The following is an 18372-nucleotide window of genomic DNA, read 5'->3' as shown; positions in this document are numbered from 1 at the left end:
ATTTCTACTTAAAATGCAACAGCACCTCTAAATGCTTCTTGAAGGCATAACTAACTGTTGCTATGATAATCCTTACTGCTTATTAATACATCATATGTATTCTTCAGAGCAGAACAGTATGTCTGCGCCTGCCAACAAGGAAGTGTGCCCTAGTTAAGCAACAGACACTACAAACCACAGTGCAGTGCAGCAGACCATCAACATAAACCATTCTGATCTATTACCTGTGCATTAACGTATTGAAGCTGATTGAAGAAATCGTTCTTCACTGGCTGAAAAATGCCGGAAAACTCAATTTTCAAAGGGTAGGACTAATTTCTGCTTTTACTGCAAATGTATTGATGTGAAAGTATGACACTGGCTCACTGTGGTTCTTAAGTGGAAAAGTTTTTATTTATACGAAGTCAAGTCAGAAATATTACAGCCAATTAATGTCTTGAGCAGCGATGCACAAATACATAATTCCTAAAATTATTAAAAGGAATATCAGGTATCATTCTGTAATAATGGCAATGCTATAATGTCTAGAAAGGCTTTATTTTACAAAGTAATAATATTAGTAAAGCTACTGACGTGTTTATTTACCTTTCACTTAACAATTATCTACTTTGCCTTTTTTTCGTATTAACTTTTCGTGTAATTATATTTCTTTTAAGTAAAAAAATTAAACCATATTTTTTTTAAAAAACTTTCTTCCCAGTTAATCTTTTGAATTTTGCATTTATTAATCATGTATTTCAAAAAATATGAAGGATTAAAATTATTTCTTCTAAATATGCACCATATAACTTATACAGATTTTTTTGACTGTGACCTAAGCTTGGTATTCATAAGCCAGCTAGTCAAATATGAACTGTCAAACACAGCAGCATGTCTCTGCTTATCCCTGTGTTATATACAGCCTTAAATATGAAACGGGCCACCTCAAAATTCTGTTTCTCATTTGAAGCGACTGCAACAAATGTAACAGAATTTGGAATAAGCTGTTGCCATTTGTTTGTTTTAGTTTCTGTTGTGATTGTTTCTATGTATATGAAAAGTTCTGGTGGAATCAAGCGCATGGATGCAAACATTCTCTGTATTTTAGCAAAATGATACATATTCTTTGCACTCTTCCACATGAGAGTTGATACTTTGTTTTTATCAGTCTAAACCAATCCATTGCTAGTATCTGCTAGTTCAACTCAGGAAACCCTTACAGGCAATGAAACGTGAACGCGGTCTTGTGGGGCAACGTCACTCAAACAAACTCAGTTTCAGTTCTAGAACCAACTCAAAGAGAGGGGTGATCAGCTTTGGGAATTTCTGCTTGGTATTGTACTGATGAAATTAAGACAGGGAAATTAAATAAATAAACTCATATTGCTTTATATTGATAAGTCGTTGTATATATAGAGGAGCGTGGGGTAAGATGAGCCACTTTTTACTTTTTTGGTTCTATAGACAAAATGAAAACATCAATTTATAATTTGTATTGTTTTCTAACAAATTAAATTTTAAGAATGAGTCTATAACAAATAGCTTTGGAAATATGACATCACAAAAAAAAGTTTTCCAGTGGCTCAGTTTGCCCCAGGCACGGGGTAAGTTGAACGAGTTCACAGGGTAAAGTGACCCCGTGTATTTTTTCCAGTATTAAAATTGACATTAAAAAATAAATAAATTAAAGCCGCAAGCGGCGTTAAAGGCCCTCGCTGCCTGCGCGCCCGCCAAACCCTGCGCGAGTGCTGAATGTAAAACCCGAGTTACAGCTGTTATTGCACGCCTTTCCAGTAGGTGGCGCTGCAACTGGCATTCAATAATGTCGTGCATGTGTTCAGGAGTGGATCCTTTTCACACTTGTGAAGTTTGGTGCAGTTTGGACAAGGAGTGTTTAAGTTAGAGCAACTTCCTGTTTCCAATAGGTGGCGCTGTCACTGTCATTCAATGTCATATGGATGTGTGCAGGGGTGGGTCCTTATCAGACTTGTGAAGTTTGGTGTAGTTTGGACAATGAGTGTTTGAATTAGAGCAACTTCCTGTTTCCAGTAGGTGGCGCTGTGCTTGTCATTCATTGTCACCTGGATGTGTGCAGGGATGGGTCCTTATCACACTTGTGAAGTTTGGTGCAGATTGGACAATGAGTGTTTGAATTAGAGCAACTTCCTCTTTCCACTAGGTGGCGCTATATCTACATTCAATAATGTAATGTGTATGTGTTCAGGGGTGGGTCCTTATCACATTTGTGAAGTTTGAGGGTAATCGGACAAAGTATATGAGAATGAGAGGCAATCGAAATGTCATGGCGAAGGATCTAAGCACGCCATGGCGGCAGGGGCCAGGGCCACGCCCCTCTGTATTGTAACATCATCATGGACTTCACTGTAAATGTTTGTGGTCAATATACAGCTCAAAAGACGTGAATAAAGGTTCTCATGCAGAAATGTTAGGTTTTCCATTGAAAATGAATGGGGAATTGGGGGTGTGGTCACGGGCGCGGGGTGCAAAATGAGGCATGGGTCTTATTGACTTTTTTGATCAGGGTCATATACAGAATGTGTAAACCAAATTTCATAATTATAGGAGTAACTAAAATTTTGGAGCTCCATGTAAATTTTGGTTTAGTTATATAGGGGGCGCTATTGCAGGAATTGCCATTGTTTCTCCATTTATGGATTCGTGGTGTGTCTGTACAGAAGTTATTAAAGTTTGGGAGAAATCGGGCAAAGCATTTACGAGTGATGACAGAAAAGGTGAGGGTAAAAAAGGCCAAAACGAAGGCCAAGTTTAGCGCCCCTTTGTGAGAAGACCGTTTAATATTCTACAAAACCCTGAATAACTTTTGTTATTCAGCATAATCTGAGCAATTTTGGTGACTGTAGGTTTAACGCCCTAGGAGGAGATGTTTAAAATACGAGGCGTGGAAAATCGCTGACTTGGAAAAGGTCAAAGTTCAGGCCAAGATGGCTGACTTCCTGTTTGTTGAGTGGGGGTGCTCCAAGAGGATTTTTTGCTCGTCTTGGCATGATCTGTGCGTGACGCGAATTTCGTGGTTCTACGTCAAAGTTGATCTTGGCCTTTCCCATAGGAAGCCGAAAAATTGACTTTTCCGGGGGCGCCATGGAGCCCCCTTTTGGAGCTTGCTCTTGGCGACATTAAAAAAATAAATTTTTCGCCAGACCTGGCCTCTGTAGCAAAAATGGTGAGTTTTCGTATATGTTCAGGGGGTCAAATTTGAGGTCAAACTGGCAGAAAGAAAAAGAAGAAGAAGCGGAATAATAATGACTAACGCTAACAAATCCAATATTCCGCTTTTCCAGTCACCCTCATATATACCTTTTCGGAAACGTCTCGACATGACGCACGTCCCCATGAGGTCCGGGGTCACTTGCGACCGCGTCCCATGTGACCGCCCCCATTTATGCACCGCCCCACCCCCCCTTTACAATCACTATAGGCTCCTCGCCGACCCTTCGGTTGGCTCGGGCCTAATAAAGTAAAAGAAAAATGACGAACTCTAACAATTCCAATTATGCGCTTTTCCAGTCACCCTCATACATACCTTTTCGGAAACGTCTCGACCTGGCGCACATCCCCATGAGGTCCGGGGTCACTTGACACCGCGTCCCATGCGACCGCCCCCATTTTTGCACCGCCACCCCCTTACAATCACTATAGGCTCCTCGCCGACCCTTCGGTTGGCTTGGGCCTAAATAAATTCCAGACAAAGCCATTTAAATTTAGGTTACCTGAAACAACACAAAACCAGCTGAGTATGGTTTGATTTTCTTTTATTTACCACTGATAAACAATAACTTTAAGGTGAGGGTGTAAATGGTCTGTGTACTTTGTGGCCAATGGATTTTCGTTTAGGAATTAGAAAACAAAAATCAGAAAATGACTTGTTTCGTGATTACCTCGTTTTTTTAATTTGTCAAAAACAAACGAAAAACAAAAAATGAACCACTGTCTGATTTCATTTAAGTGCTTAAAAAATTTTAATTCTGGATTTTAAAACTCCGGTGTGGAAATTTTATTTCTCGTTTTGTGGTGAATTTTTATACATTCTTAGCATAATAGCTCTTCTGCAATGTGAAAAAAAATATGGCTGACAGTTACTGGCTTTTGGCAGGGGTAAGCTGAACCAGTGGTTAAACTGAATTGAACCACTGGTTCAACTTACCCCACTCTCCCCTACCATTAAAGCCAATAGTAGAAGAAATGTGCGCGCACTCTGTGTGTCCTTACAGTAAGACTTGCTCAGTTAGCAGTTGTACTGGCATTACTAATTAAAGCTTATTTTCACTGTAAACTTATGAATACATTAACACAGCTAATGCCCACATTATGCTGAGAAAAGAAAATGTTTCCTTAGTTCATCCAGCATTGGCCTGCTAAGTTCTTCTGAAGTACTATCAAGGATTTTAATGTCACTTTGACTTCTTTGCAGTAATTGCAACAGCTGCAAATTTAGAAGCTGCTTGTGGTCTCTGGTGGTGTTCCTCATGACCGGGACTTTAATTATCTACAGCTCAACCCTCCAAGTATCATGGCCAATAAACCTGTGGACAGCAACATCAGGGTCAAGTAACAACAGTGTGACTACTTCATTTGACAGGGTAAGTTTATTTACTGGCTTCAATATAAACTGTGCTATTTTGCAGAAATCCACACATGCGGTGTGTAACCTTAGTTATGGCACGTATTTATTTTTGGTCACATTTAATTTGTGTGGTTTAGAATATAAATTTGTGTTGCATATTAAGTTTTGAAATATTCATGATTTTACCTAATTGAGTTTATTATATAATTAATTATCATTGCCTCATCTTATAATTTTATGTGTAACATTTAAGTTAGTTATTATTGAACCTTGTGACAAGTAATTTTAGTTCCTACCTTGTACTGTTTACGGTGGGACTGTTTTTGGTGCAACATTGGGTTTTTCCGTGTTGTTGTGCGTCGGAGTGACGATCGAGTAAAAGTTGAGTTCACACTGTCCTGCCGAGTTGGTGTTTATTATAGAAGATCATTTTTAAGATCAATTGTAACCCGCCATACACCCACCGCCCGAGAAGGAGAGAGACCGGAGAACGCTACCTCAACCAGAAATCAGAGTTACAGACTGGCGGCAGCGGTGTTTTTCCTTCATCTTCGTATTAATTAGCCAAGGCAGTCAGCTGACTTACACCGAGTCGGACCTGTCGGGAACCGCTGCAAGATGCACAGACGATCTGTGAGTTTTTTTTTCTTTCACCGTCCTGCATGGGACAATTTTATGGACACTATCTATACTGCAGATTGACACCGATAGTTTTTTCCGCCTGGCCGTTTTAGTTGGACAGTGTTAAAGACATGTCGCTGCAGTCGTTAACGGACCACGTTGAGGACAACAAGCCCTTCCCTGATGATGACAGCGTGCGCAGCAATACTCAGCGAGACTCAAAGACTGTGGTTCATTACAGAGTGGATCTTCCCCCATATTTCAATGGTGATGGTAAGGACAAAGAAAGTTTTTCGTTATGGAAAACCAAATTGGAGCTTGCTGTTAAAGCATGTGCAGATGGACAACAGTTAGATATCGCCACCATACTTCCCACACGTCTAAGTGGAGACGCACTGGCATACTGGCTTTCTTTATCACCGGATGTGCAGCGTGATTATGAGAAATGTGCAGCTAAGCTAAATGAAGTTTTTGGCAGGAAAGAATTCCTGTTACACTTCCAGACTTTTGTGAATGCTTGACAGCACTTGCCTAAAGAACCTTTAGAGGTGTATGCTGCAGAAAGGCATAGAGGCATTCCCTGATTATGGTGAGTCAGCTATTGCAATGGAACGATTTAGAAGGTTTGTTGCTGGTTTGGATCCAGTGCTTCGAGCCAAATGTCATGAGCATGGTGCAGCTACATTGGAAAAAGCTTTGGAAGTTGCATGTAAATGGGAGCGTGCACAGGAAGCTTTAAAGCTTATTCCCCCACCTGCAACTGCACTTTATGCTATTCCTCCTACCCCTCGAGATGAGGCATATTCAGCTATGGTGTCCACCAAACATGGAAACTCGCACTCAGATTCATCTGCTGGACTAATTGATGCTGTTAAGCAGCTCTCACAAGATGTTCATGCACTCAGGCTCGAAGTTTCTCAGCTAGGACAACTTTATAACTACCCTTCCAGACGACATGGTTCCCAAACTGGGGCCCCCAACCACAAGTATGGTCACCCAGATGAACAAAGAGCTGAGCGTGGCCGAGAACAGTATCGTCGCTCTCCATCTGTCTCTCCTGACCGTAGTCTTTTCTCTGCCACACCCAGCTATCACAGATCTATCAGATCACACAGTGACTGTCCCTATCCTAGATACCTTTCTGACATACGTGACAGACATTATTCACCTAGTCCCCCGCCTTCTCCACCTCACCGACGTGACTACCATTCCTCCCACAGTCAGGAACATTTCAAGCAGTACATACCAGATAGACGTTGCTCCCCTGATCACACCAATGCAAGGTGTCCACCCCATAATAACTCTTGCCGGCATCCTTCCCCTTATGATTCAGGTGGCCCCAGGAGTGACTCTCACTCTACTCACTTTGTTAGAGAAAGACACCAACAACACAGGGAAGGAAGGCAGCACGTGAGCTTTCATGAAGACCCTTCCTACCAGGGAAAAGAGTGGTAGCAGATGCTGAGGGCCAAGTGTCTGCTGCTACCAATACTGAGGCCCCTCAACAGATGCTGCAACCAGCTACTAAAACTCCCCACACTATGTGACTGCAGTCATTGAGAACATTGCCACTAAAGTCTATTTAGACACAGGGTCAGACATATCACTCATTAGTGAAGATTTTAGAATGTCTATCCCCTCTCTGAGAACAAAAGTGATTCAACGCTCTGAACTTTTCCCTAGGTCAGTAACTGGTGAATATTTGGACAATTTAGGCACACTTCCTATCACCATCAGATTAGGCAATGAGGTATTTAGTCACACAGTGCAAGTGGTCAGAAATATCACACAGCCAGTGATCCTAGGCTGGGACTTTAGGCTCTCTCATCACGCAGTTTTGGACGTGAGAGAAAAGATTTTCAAAGTAGGGAATCGTGCTAGTGTTCCCCTCTTGTGCACTACTGAGACTGCTCCCCTGAGCTGCTGTGCTGTTACCTTGTCTCCAGTAGTAGTTCCTGCTATGTCACAGATGACTGTTTTAGCCAAGGTTCAGCCAACTATTGGTGTTTCTGATTTTGAAGCTGAATACACAGGCATCTTAGAGCCCGGTCCACCCAGTTTTCAAGGTCTTTTAGCAGCACGTACGCTTCCACCTGTACAAGCAGGATTGACCTATGTCAGAGTAATGAATCCGACTAATGCGGACCTTCAAGTTCCATGTGACACTAGACTTGGTGATTTCCATCCACTTGGCAAAGACAGTGAGGATAACTATAGCATAGTAGAAGGTAATGTAGCCGCAGTTAACACCACAACAGAACCCTTTCCTCAGCAGTCATTACCAGATGTTGATCTCAGTCAGTCAGCACTTTCAGATGAACAAGGTCAGCAGCTAAAGGCTTTACTGTTGTCATATAGTGATGTTTTTAGCGTTCACAACCAAGATTATGGACGCACAGACATAGTCAGACACAATATCAGGACAGGTAATACTACACCCATTAAACAAAGGGCCTACAGTACATCACCTAACATCAGAGCAGAAATAGACAGGCAAGTTCAGCAGCTCCTTTCACGTGATATCATTGAGGAAAGTTGTAGCCCCTGGTCTTCCCGTCGTTCTCGTGAGGAAAAAAGATGGCAGCTACAGATTCTGTATTTATTACAGGAAGCTAAATGCAGCCACCATTAAAGACTCCTACCCCCTGCCACGCCCGGCAGATGCTCTTGACAGCCTGTCAGGTGCTTGTTGGTTCAGCACAATGGACTTATCTAGTGGATATTGGCAGGTTGAGCTTGACCCACAGGATAAGGAGAAAACAGCATTCAACACTGGCAGTGCTCTTTACCAGTTCAAGGTCATGCCTATGGGTTTGACTAATGCCGCACCAACCTTTCAAAGACTGATGGAGCTGGTGCTCCTTGGCCTACACTGGAAGGAATGCTTGATTTACTTAGATGACGTTCTTGTGTTCAGTCGCTCTTTTGCAGATCACCTACAGAGTCTTGGAGAAGTCTTCAGCCGATTTCGCTCAGCTGGTCTCAAGCTGAAGGCTAGAAAGTGCCAACTTGCCCGAACACAAGTAACTTTCCTTGGACATGTGATCTCCAGTCAAGGACTCCAACCTGATGCAAGGAACCTTGAAAAGGTTCATGGATGGCCGACACCCAGGACAACTACGGAGGTGAGATCATTCATTGGACTATGTTCCTACTACCGTAGATTTGTCAAAAACTTTTCAGTCATTGCTGCTCCACTTCACACATTGACACACAAAGGAGCAATATTCAGCTGAACTATTGAATGTGAGGATGCTTTTCAGTCACTGAAATATGCTCTCACTAACCCACCAATTGTGGCACACCCCATCTTCACACAGCCTTTCTTGCTGTACACGGATGCTTCACAGAATGGAATTGGCTCTGTGCTGGCACAAAGACAGGACAATAAGGAACGTGTTATTGCTTATGCAAGCCACACACTCACTCCCTCTGAAAAGAAATGGTCCACCTTTGACCGTGAACTTTGGGCAGTTGTTTGGTCTGTGAGACATTTCAAACACTTCCTTTCTGGTAGTTCATTCACTGTGGTCACGGATCATAAGCCCCTCCTCAGTCTAAAGAAAACTCCAGTGGATAACGATCCTACTGGCAGACGTAGTCGCTGGATACTGGAGCTGGATGTGTATGACTACCACATTCTACACCGAGAAGGTAAACAACATGCCAATGCGGATGCCATGTCCAGGTGTCCTGACACTAAAATGCACAACAAAGCTGTTCAGTGTGTCATTTCAGCCATCAGTGCCACAAAAAGACATACTTCAGAAAAAAGAGGCACAGATGACAGTGCGGCCACAGTTAATGCGGAAATTGGCCATACCCTGTCAGTTGACTTAAGTGAGCTACAAAAACAACAACATGCTGATGAGTGTCTCAGTACTGTTACTGCATGGCTGGAATCCATATCACATAGACCACCTATTGGTCATCTGAAACATTCCTCTCCCATACTAAGAAAGCTCTGGCATGAATTTCTCAAATTAACGATTCGACATGGCATCCTTTGCAGGAAAGTCAAAGAGAGCCCTCACACACCAGCAACCTTTCAAGTTGTCTTGCCATCAACTCTTATCCCCACAGCTTTGGCTGGGTTGCATGGGAATCAATTCAGTGGTCATCTGAGTGCAGAATGCACTCTTCAAAGAGCCAGACGCATTTGCTATTGGCCATACATGACCCGTGACATCAACAAGTTTTGTGCTGAGTGTTTGCCCTGTCAAACACGAAGCTCTCCCACTCCTCATGAGAGAGCCCCTCTGCAGCCAATCCAAGCAGAGAGACCTTTTCAGAAGGTTGCTGCAGACATTACTGAGCTCCCTGTTACTTCACATGGCAACAGGTACGTCTTAGTGATAATGGACTATTTCACACGTTATGTCAACCTTTTCCCACTGAAGGATCAGCGTGCTACTACAGTGGCAAAATGCATTTTTGAGGACTATATAAGACAACATGGTTTACCAGAGTCAATTCACACTGACCAAGGCAGACAGTTTGAGTCAGACCTCATCAAACATCTTTGCAACTTACTTGGCATTTACAAAACACGCACATCCCCATACCACGCACAGTCAGATGGCATGGTGGAAAGACTGAACAGGACACTGAAAGATCAACTTGCCAAGTACATATCACAATGTGACAGTGAATGGGATATGTATTTGCCACAAGTAGAGCTTGCCTACAATTCAAGTGTTCATTCAAGCACCGGATTTACCCCTTTTTTTCTTGTACATGGACGAGAGCCTAACTTACCCCTTGATGTGATGCTAAACTGTAGTCCTGCAGTGACCTCTTCCACACCAGGTACACCAGAAGCTTATGCTACTCACCTTGCCACACACTTGTCACATGCCTTCAGAAATGCGGCCCACAACTCTGCTGTAACCAAACAACATCAAAAGATGCAGTATGACAAGAAAGTTGCTTTTCACCCTCATCACCCAGGTGACCTTGTTCTCCTGGATGATCCTGCACAACGGATGAATAAGCTTGCTCCCAAATGGAAGGGGCCCTTTGTGATTCTACAAACAATGAGCACAGATGGACAACCCGGTGTTACCTATAAGATCACTAACCCAAGGAACACATGCTCACGGACATGGATTGTACACCATAACAGACTGACATCTTACAAGGGTACCTTGCCAGTTGCCCCTGGTGACAGACAGGCAGGCCTAAAGCCAACTCATGTGAATCCATCCCCTGTCTCATCTCCACCTTTCACTGCTCTGTCAGGAGCCTTGCCATTCCACCCTCCCACACCTCCGCATGTCCCTTGTAGAGCTGGGACACAGTCCCTACGTGCTCCTCTTCACAGTGCTCCTCTTCACAGTGCTCCACCCTCTCCAACCTTCCTAGCCCTTCCCCTTCTTCCTCCTCTCTCACCATGTGTCGCACTGACTCCACCGGACTCCCTTCATCTACCCACGTCACGTCCCGCAGTGGACGCCAGATAAGACGACCACTCAAATACAGAGACTTTGTCACATAATGGACTGCTGTTCCACAGCCCTTACTGTTTCTATTGTTTGTGTGCTGGGTAGGGCTGCATAAAACGATTATTTTAGTAATCGAGTATTCTATCGATTATTCCAGCGATTAATCGAGTAATCGGATAAGAAATACTTTTTTTTATTAACAGTTTATCTGCATATTTTAACTTCCGTAATGCAGTTTCTCGCCATGTGAACAAACAGCGGTGAATGGAGCAGCTACAAAGTTCTCTTTTCTTCACCTTAACACTTGCTGATCAGGTGCTTGATGAAGGACCTCCAGCTGTTTCACAGATTTAATGGTGGTTACTAAAAGAAAAAGCTGCTGTTTTGGACGCTGGAAAAACGTTTCCTTTTTCACTACTTGAGCTCACCGTCACAGCTTCGCCTCTTTGCACTTGCGCAGTTAAAACCGCTGCCTGCTATGAGTGTTTTGAAAAACTAGTGGCTGCGGGAGCCATAGCGCATGTGTGAGTAATGGTGTAATGCTTTGTATTCACAAGCATTCTCGAAAATACGTTTCTACTGCAGGTCTATATTTAGTCACTAATAAGGGATTAAAGTATAAAAAATATTTTGAAGGAGCCCCTCGGTCCTGGGGGGCGGGCCTTCCGGTACCGAACCATCGCTAGTGCTAATGGCCCGCGCTCGCTAGCAAACCAGTTCTGGTAGCTACAGCTGAAGTAAAGACAAAAATAGCAGCTGAAATTCTCAGCGAGCACAACACACACAGACACACAGAGAGCAGTGGAGGCGTGGAAATGCATGTCAGCGACAGTTGCCACCCGTCCCGTAAAGTACGGAACACGGCATGTTACGGAGCCATATTCCACGGAGTCCCGTAACATACGGGGTTCTGTATTTTACGAGACAGGTGGCAACTCTAGTGATGATCCACTCTGTGTTAAATGAAATCCATCGCAGCGACGGAGAGCTTTTTAGAATGTGTGCTTGTGTATACGTGAGTGATTCACACTCCAGTCCAGTAGGTGGCGGTAATGCAGTTCTATGTTGGTTTGCCAGCCCCCAATAAACCCACAAAAAAACGTCAGCACTAATGCTGCTAATGCTAGTGAGGAGCGCCGCTTACACCGAGACAGCTGAGCGCTGCAGAGTTTAAACGAAGCATCGACACAGTAAATTTGTGTCGATAAATTTTTAGAATCGATTTAATCGAGTTAATCGATGAATCGTTGCAGCCCTAGTGCTGGGGTTTCGTGTTATAACTGTTTCCATATAACTTACTGCTGTTTTACTAAGCATTATTTTGTGCATTTCTGATTTCACTTTTTGTATGTTGCTGACTTATTTGTTCTGAGGCATATTAGCCTAGTTTCACAAGGCTTCATTTATATTATTTTGTACACATCTTACTGAAATGAGGACATTTCTACTCAAAGCAAGGCAAGACTGTAACCTTAGTTATGGCACGTATTTATTTTTGGTCACATTTAATTTGTGTGGTTTAGAATATAAATTTGTGTTGCATATTAAGTTTTGAAATATTCATGATTTTACCTAATTGAGTTTATTATATAATTAATTATCATTTGCCTCATCTTATAATTTTATTTGTAACATTTAAGTTAGTTATTATTGAACCTTGTGACAAGTAATTTTAGTTCCTACCTTGTACTGTTTACGGTGGGACTGTTTTTGGTGCAACATTGGGTTTTTCCGTGTTGTTGTGCGTCGGAGTGACGATCGAGTAAAAGTTGAGTTCACACTGTCCTGCCGAGTTGGTGTTTATTATAGAAGATCATTTTTAAGATCAATTGTAACCCGCCATACACCCACCGCCCGAGAAGGAGAGAGACCGGAGAACGCTACCTCAACCAGAAATCAGGGTTACACAGTGCTTTGGTTTTTTTCAATGCTTTTTAGAACTAAAACACATTAGAGGCTATCTTCAAAATTTTTTTGAAGACAAGCTGCTTAACAATCAGATGTTGAAATGCCACTCTGTGAAATAAGATCTGTGTTTAGCTAATTATAAAATTTTACTAGCAACAGTGTCGGTTTCTCTCATTTCCTCAAATGGTGTGCTCAAAAAGCAAATTTTGGATGTGGCTGGACTCCATCCAAAGTCAACAGAAAATCATTTGACATATTTAACAAGTTATATATAAGAAGATAAGACATACTTTTTTAAAATACTTTATCCCAAAAGTTGTAAAAATAACTGTGTTACAGCACCTGTAACAGATGCAGCCTTTCACTTTAACTAGTAATGACTTCATGAATTTCTTCACAAATAAAATTGTAATCATTAGAGGAAAAAAGGATTCATAACCATCTCACAGACATGTCATTATGTTCAGCTGCTTTCAGTACAGCTGGTATTTGTTTAGATCCTCTCTCTCCAGTTGATCTTTCGGAGTTAACTTCAATAGTTACTTCCTCCAAATCATCAACATGTTTATTAGATCCCATTCCTACTAGACTGCTCAACAAAGTCCTACCATTAATTAATTCTTCCATCTTAAATATGGTCAATCTGTCTTTATTAATAGCTATGTGCCACAGACCTTTAAGGTGGCAGTAATTAAACCAATACTTAAAAAGCCATCACTGACCCAGCTGTCTTAGCTAATTATAGGCCAATCTCCAACCTTCCTTTTCTCTCAAAAATCCTTGAAAGAGTAGCTGTAAAACAGCTAACTGATCACCTGCAGAGGAACAGTTTATTTGAAGAGTTTCAGTCAGGTTTCAGAATTCACAGTACAGAAACAGCATTAGTGAAGGTTACAAATGATCTTCTCATGGTCTCTCTCAGTAGACTCATCTCTGTTCTTGTCCTGTTGGACCTCAGTGCAGCTTTTGATACTGTTGACCATAACATTTTATTACAGAGATTAGAGCTTGCCATACAGTAGGTTTTAAAGATACTGCTCTGCAGTAGTTTGAATCATATTTATCTAATCGACTACAATTTGTTCACATAAACACATTTTCTTTTTCGCACAATTATGGAGTTCCAAAGGGTTCTATGCTGGGACCAGTTCTATTCAGACTATATATGCTTCCCTTAGGCAGTATTATCAGAAAGCATTGCATACATTTTCATTTTTATGCAGATGATACCCAGCTTTATCTAACCATGAAGCCAGATGACACACATCAATTAGTTAAACTGCAGGAAAGTGTTAAAGACATAAAGACCTGGATGACCTCTTATCTCCTGCTTCTAAATTCAAAATATAAAACTTTTCTTGTACTTTTACTCAGCCCCACAAACCACAAAAAAGAAAGATGGGATCTAGAGTGCCTGGGTGGCTCAGTGGTGGAGCAGGCGCCCACATGCATATACTGCATTGCAGTGTGGCAGCACAGGTTCGAGTCAGGCCTGTCGCTTATTTGCCTGCGGGTCTTCCCCTGCACCCCCCACCCCCATCTATCTCCACTTAACAGAAAAAGCCACTGTGACCGGAAAAAAAAAATGCAGTCGAACCAGATACTTACTCTGGATGGCATTACCTTGGCTGCCAGGAACACTGTGAGAAATCCTTTTTTTTGACCAGGATATGTCCTTTAATGCACATATTAAACAAATAGGACTGCTTTCTTGCATTTGCCCATAACTCTAAAATTAGAAACATCCTTCCCTAGCGTGATGCTGAAAAACTAATTTGTGCATTTATCATTTCTGTTCTGGCAATGTCTGAGGGACATTTGAGTCTTGTATCCTCAGGCCTTCTTAGTTTAGTTACCTTAGTTTTGCTCTTGGTTATAGTTTAATTCATTGTGTTCTCTATGTCAAGTCTGTGTTTCTGTCCTTGTTTTATTTTGCTAGCTCTTTTCCCGTGCGCATTGTGTTTAGTTTTGCTTCCCCTTGTCTTGTTAGGTTGAGTCTGTTCACCTGTGTCCTGTTTTCCCCAGCTGTGTCCTTTCTCCCTGATTACCTTGCGTGTGTGTTTAAGCCCTCAGTTTTTTCACTTGTTTGTTTCCTCCCTCATGCCCTCATGGCTTTGGGAACGTGGAAACACTCTGTTAACTGATGGAAGAATCCAAAAACGTACTGGATTCAAACTCAAACGAATATAATTGACATAATCTGTGATATGCTCAGGAATGGTTTCTCCAAGGCCTTCGGCAAGTAGTAGAAGGGGAGTTTCGATACAGTATTACTCACAAGTTATTCAAAATGGAGTCTTTTGTTGTCATTTTGAGAAGTAGTTGAACTATAGCGACATATAGAGACACTTGACCATGTGAGAATGAGTAACTGATCATAGCTAGGATAAATAAAGAATCTAAAAGAAGGATCTTTTCATTTCTACTGTACATCACAGGTGAGCTGGATAAAACTGGAGATGACCAGGAAAATATAGAAAGTATAGAGCACAGAATAAGAGAAGTTTCTAATGTTAATGCATTAATGATACTGAAATGTTGTTATATTCAGCTGTAAGATCACAGAAAGGCCTGCTTTGTGCATTTTGAACTTTGAGTGTTTTTAGTGTTCTGTCCTTAGTAAACTCACCAAAAGAACAACCACTTTTTGAAGGGGGTTTAAAAAAGCTTGTTACAGGTGACCTTGCATTCATGCAACTAAGTGTCAGACTTCACGACTCCTGCCAACAAAGAAAATGAGTGGATACCCGATGCAGATGGGTGAAGTTTGCCTTCTTACACGTGGGCTTATTTAACCCAAATCATTCCATTTTTCTAAACTTCACTAAGTACTTTTAGTGTGTGCTTAAAACTGGTTACAAACTATGATCTCCTGGTTAAAACTTGGTACAAACATGTTTTTGACTTAAACAACAACCACATCTTTCACCTCTGAATGAGGATATGTTTTGGTCTTCTGTGTAGAAACTGTAATTTTCTCATGTCACTAGCAACTAATGTGTTCTGTTGTTTAGACTGTCTCTGGAACAAAGTTTCTGTTAACTATTTTATTTATTACTTTAATGCTATCACTGGATAATGTTAGCAAAGCAGCTATACAAGATATAAGTATGTCTATGTAAGAGTTTATAATTGTAAGACATTTCAACCACATTTCAACCTACTACATGTACATTTGACAAACTGGCTTTCTAACGCTGCGTTTCCCTTAGTACCTACTCATCGCGGCTCAACTCGACTCAGCACGGTTTGTAGGTATTTCCATTAGTACCAGGTACCAGGTACTTTTTTAGTATCCACTCAGCTGGGGTTCCAAGTGATCCGAAGCAATCCAAAAATGTGACGCGGAAGAACAGCATGCCACTGATTGGCCAGGGAGTGTCGTCACTAGTTGAATCGTGAGAGCGATTCCTTCACCACAATCAACTGCACCATTTTTAAAACCTGACAGCAAGAAAATGGAGGCACGCAAAGCACAGGAAGGCTCGGCTGAGTGCCCAGACCAACAGATTGCAGCGGTAGTTTTGCAACATTTGAAACGCACACAGAAAATACATATTTTAACCCTATGCTGCCGGGCGATCGCCGCTGAAGCACTTATTACCTGCCTCTACTAGCCGTGGACAGCACCAAGCGCTGAGGGGGCTTATCAAAGGAACTTGACCGTTTGTCCGATCGGAAAAATTCAAATGGTTTCTGAAAGCTGAGAAACTGCGCTTCACTCCCAACATAGGGTTATTACAGTAATTGTTGCCACAAGTACGTGAACGGCGGCATGAATTACATGACATGTATGTATGAAGTATGACATGTTCAGAGGTATAGGGTTATACTTAATAATGATAACCTTCATTCAATAAAAAATTGTACAGGGGACTTATGCATAATGACAATAGTAAACTGGCATTAACTATGTTAGCTTGCCTCTATCCCATCCATTGTTGTGTTGTGTTTTGCGTCTCATACAAATTATGTCAAGAGACTACTGCCCACATTGCTATATCGACTCCACCCACACTGAGGTGGTATTCAATTGCAATGGAAACAAAACAAGACCATGGCAAGTCGTGCCAAGTTGAGTTGGCCCGCAGTAAGTAGATACTAATGGAAACTAATGGTATAACAGACTGCACAAAGACCCAAGTAATCACATGTGTGCAAATAAAAGATTAAGTTTTGTCTAAATACAACTTAAAGATTATAGATATTTTATATTTTGATCTGAAGGTCATATTGAGATTTACAAGTTAACAAGAAAATCACTTAATCGGTTACAGTTAAGTACAGTATTCAAAAAAACACAGGTTTCACCATCTCTGCCATCTCATTATTCATTGCAGTGTACTGTGACATACCCACACAAGTACCATTTCATATTGGATGAGCCAAACAGATGTCACCAGGAAAGCCCATTCTTGGTTCTTATGATCCCAATTGAACCCTACAACAGAGAGGCTCGCGACATAATCCGCAAAACATGGGGGAAAGAAACAAAAGTGCTGGACAAAGTGGTCAGCCATTACTTCGTGCTGGGGCTGACCAAACAAGGAAATGGAGCAGAGCACATTGAGGAGCAGGTAAGTGGATTCAGCCCAGGGGTTTGTTGAGGTGAACTTTTGGCAAACCTCTGTTCTTGTTATTATCAGGAATACACAGTCTAACAGTTGGTAGCTGACTTGAGATTTTTTTTAATTAATTAGTTGATTGCTCCTTTAAATTTCCATTTCACTTTCTCAGCTGTTAGGTGAAAGCCAGACCCATCATGACATTCTCCAGAGTGACTTCTTGGACAGCTACAATAACCTCACCATAAAAACAATGGTCATGTTTGAATGGCTCAGCTCTCATTGCCCCAGCACCTCCTACGCCATGAAGATTGATTCGGACACCTTCCTCAATGTCCGCAACCTTGTCAGTATGCTTTTGAAGGCCCCACAACATCTCTACATGACAGGAAACGTGATAAGGGGTGCTTCTGTTCTTCGAGACAGAAACTCAAAGTGGTTTATGCCTGTTTCTGTCTTCCCTGAGTCGACCTATCCACCTTATGTCATTGGACTGGGCTACGTGTTCTCACTGGATTTACCCAGGAAAATACTGGAGGCATCTGTACATGTCAGAGCTGTTTACATTGAAGATGTGTATGTGGGTATGTGCATGAGATATCTGGGTATCCCAGTGACAGATCCTCCTAATGGTGATTTGTTTAGGTCTTGGAAGCCATTATACACAGGCAACTGTTACTGGACCTCTGTCATTGTAACACTGCTACAAAACTCTAAGCAGCTTTTGGATGTATGGGAGTCTTATCATGCTCAAGTACAAAGTGGATGCTAAACACTTGAGCCTGTGCTTTACAAACACACTTGCCTTACCAACATAGTGACCTTTCCAAAGATGATATTGTTTTGTGTTTTTGTATTTTTCTGTGGAGGATGTTCTGGAATGCTGATTCTCAAACAAAGATGTGTTTTGCAATATTGGTGAGAAATGTTCAAGAGCACTACAAGTACTTGTCCTTAGCTGTTTTTAGACTTCTTCAACTAGATGTTCAGTCATGCACTGTAAACCCGGATAAGTTGAATCTACTTAAAAAAACCAAGGTAACTCATTGCCTTAAATTTTTTAAGTAATGAAACAGTTCATTTAACTCAATTAACCTAACCCCAGTAACTGCATGTCTTCAGATTGTGGGAGGAAACCCATACAGACACAGGGAGAACATACAAACTCCACACAGCAAGAGTCCTGGGCTAATTGAACCCAGACTATCAGATAGCTATTCTAGTTGTGAGGCAGCAGTGCTAACCACCATGC

The 18372-nt window shown here is 41.8% G+C and overlaps 1 protein-coding gene across 1 annotated transcript; it reads left to right on the top strand.

Moving 5' to 3' along the window:
- The first annotated feature begins 195 nt into the window (after nt 1–195).
- LOC115787290 (beta-1,3-galactosyltransferase 2-like) lies at nt 196–17938 on the top strand. Its single transcript, XM_030739919.1, has 4 exons — nt 196–305; nt 4430–4598; nt 16896–17132; nt 17293–17938. Exons 1-4 carry the CDS (start codon nt 280–282, stop codon nt 17890–17892), a joined length of 1032 nt encoding a protein of 343 aa, XP_030595779.1. The 5' UTR covers nt 196–279; the 3' UTR covers nt 17893–17938.
- Nucleotides 17939–18372: the final 434 nt, after the last annotated feature.

This window comes from Archocentrus centrarchus, chromosome 10, assembly GCF_007364275.1.
Source record: "Archocentrus centrarchus isolate MPI-CPG fArcCen1 chromosome 10, fArcCen1, whole genome shotgun sequence".
Classification (NCBI taxonomy): Eukaryota; Metazoa; Chordata; class Actinopteri; order Cichliformes; family Cichlidae; genus Archocentrus; species Archocentrus centrarchus.
The sequence above is the reverse complement of the archived record's forward strand: the minus strand, read 5'-3'. Positions and strand labels throughout refer to the sequence as shown.

What these genes read in the sequence shown, in the direction of transcription:
- LOC115787290 (XM_030739919.1), top strand. Translation starts at nt 280, where the DNA reads ATGCCGGAAAACTCAATTTTCAAAGG. An exon ending in TGACTACTTCATTTGACAGG is followed by an intron (nt 4,599 to 16,895) that starts GTAAGTTTATTT and finishes TATTCATTGCAG; the next exon opens with TGTACTGTGACATACCCACA. An exon ending in CAGAGCACATTGAGGAGCAG is followed by an intron (nt 17,133 to 17,292) that starts GTAAGTGGATTC and finishes TCACTTTCTCAG; the next exon opens with CTGTTAGGTGAAAGCCAGAC.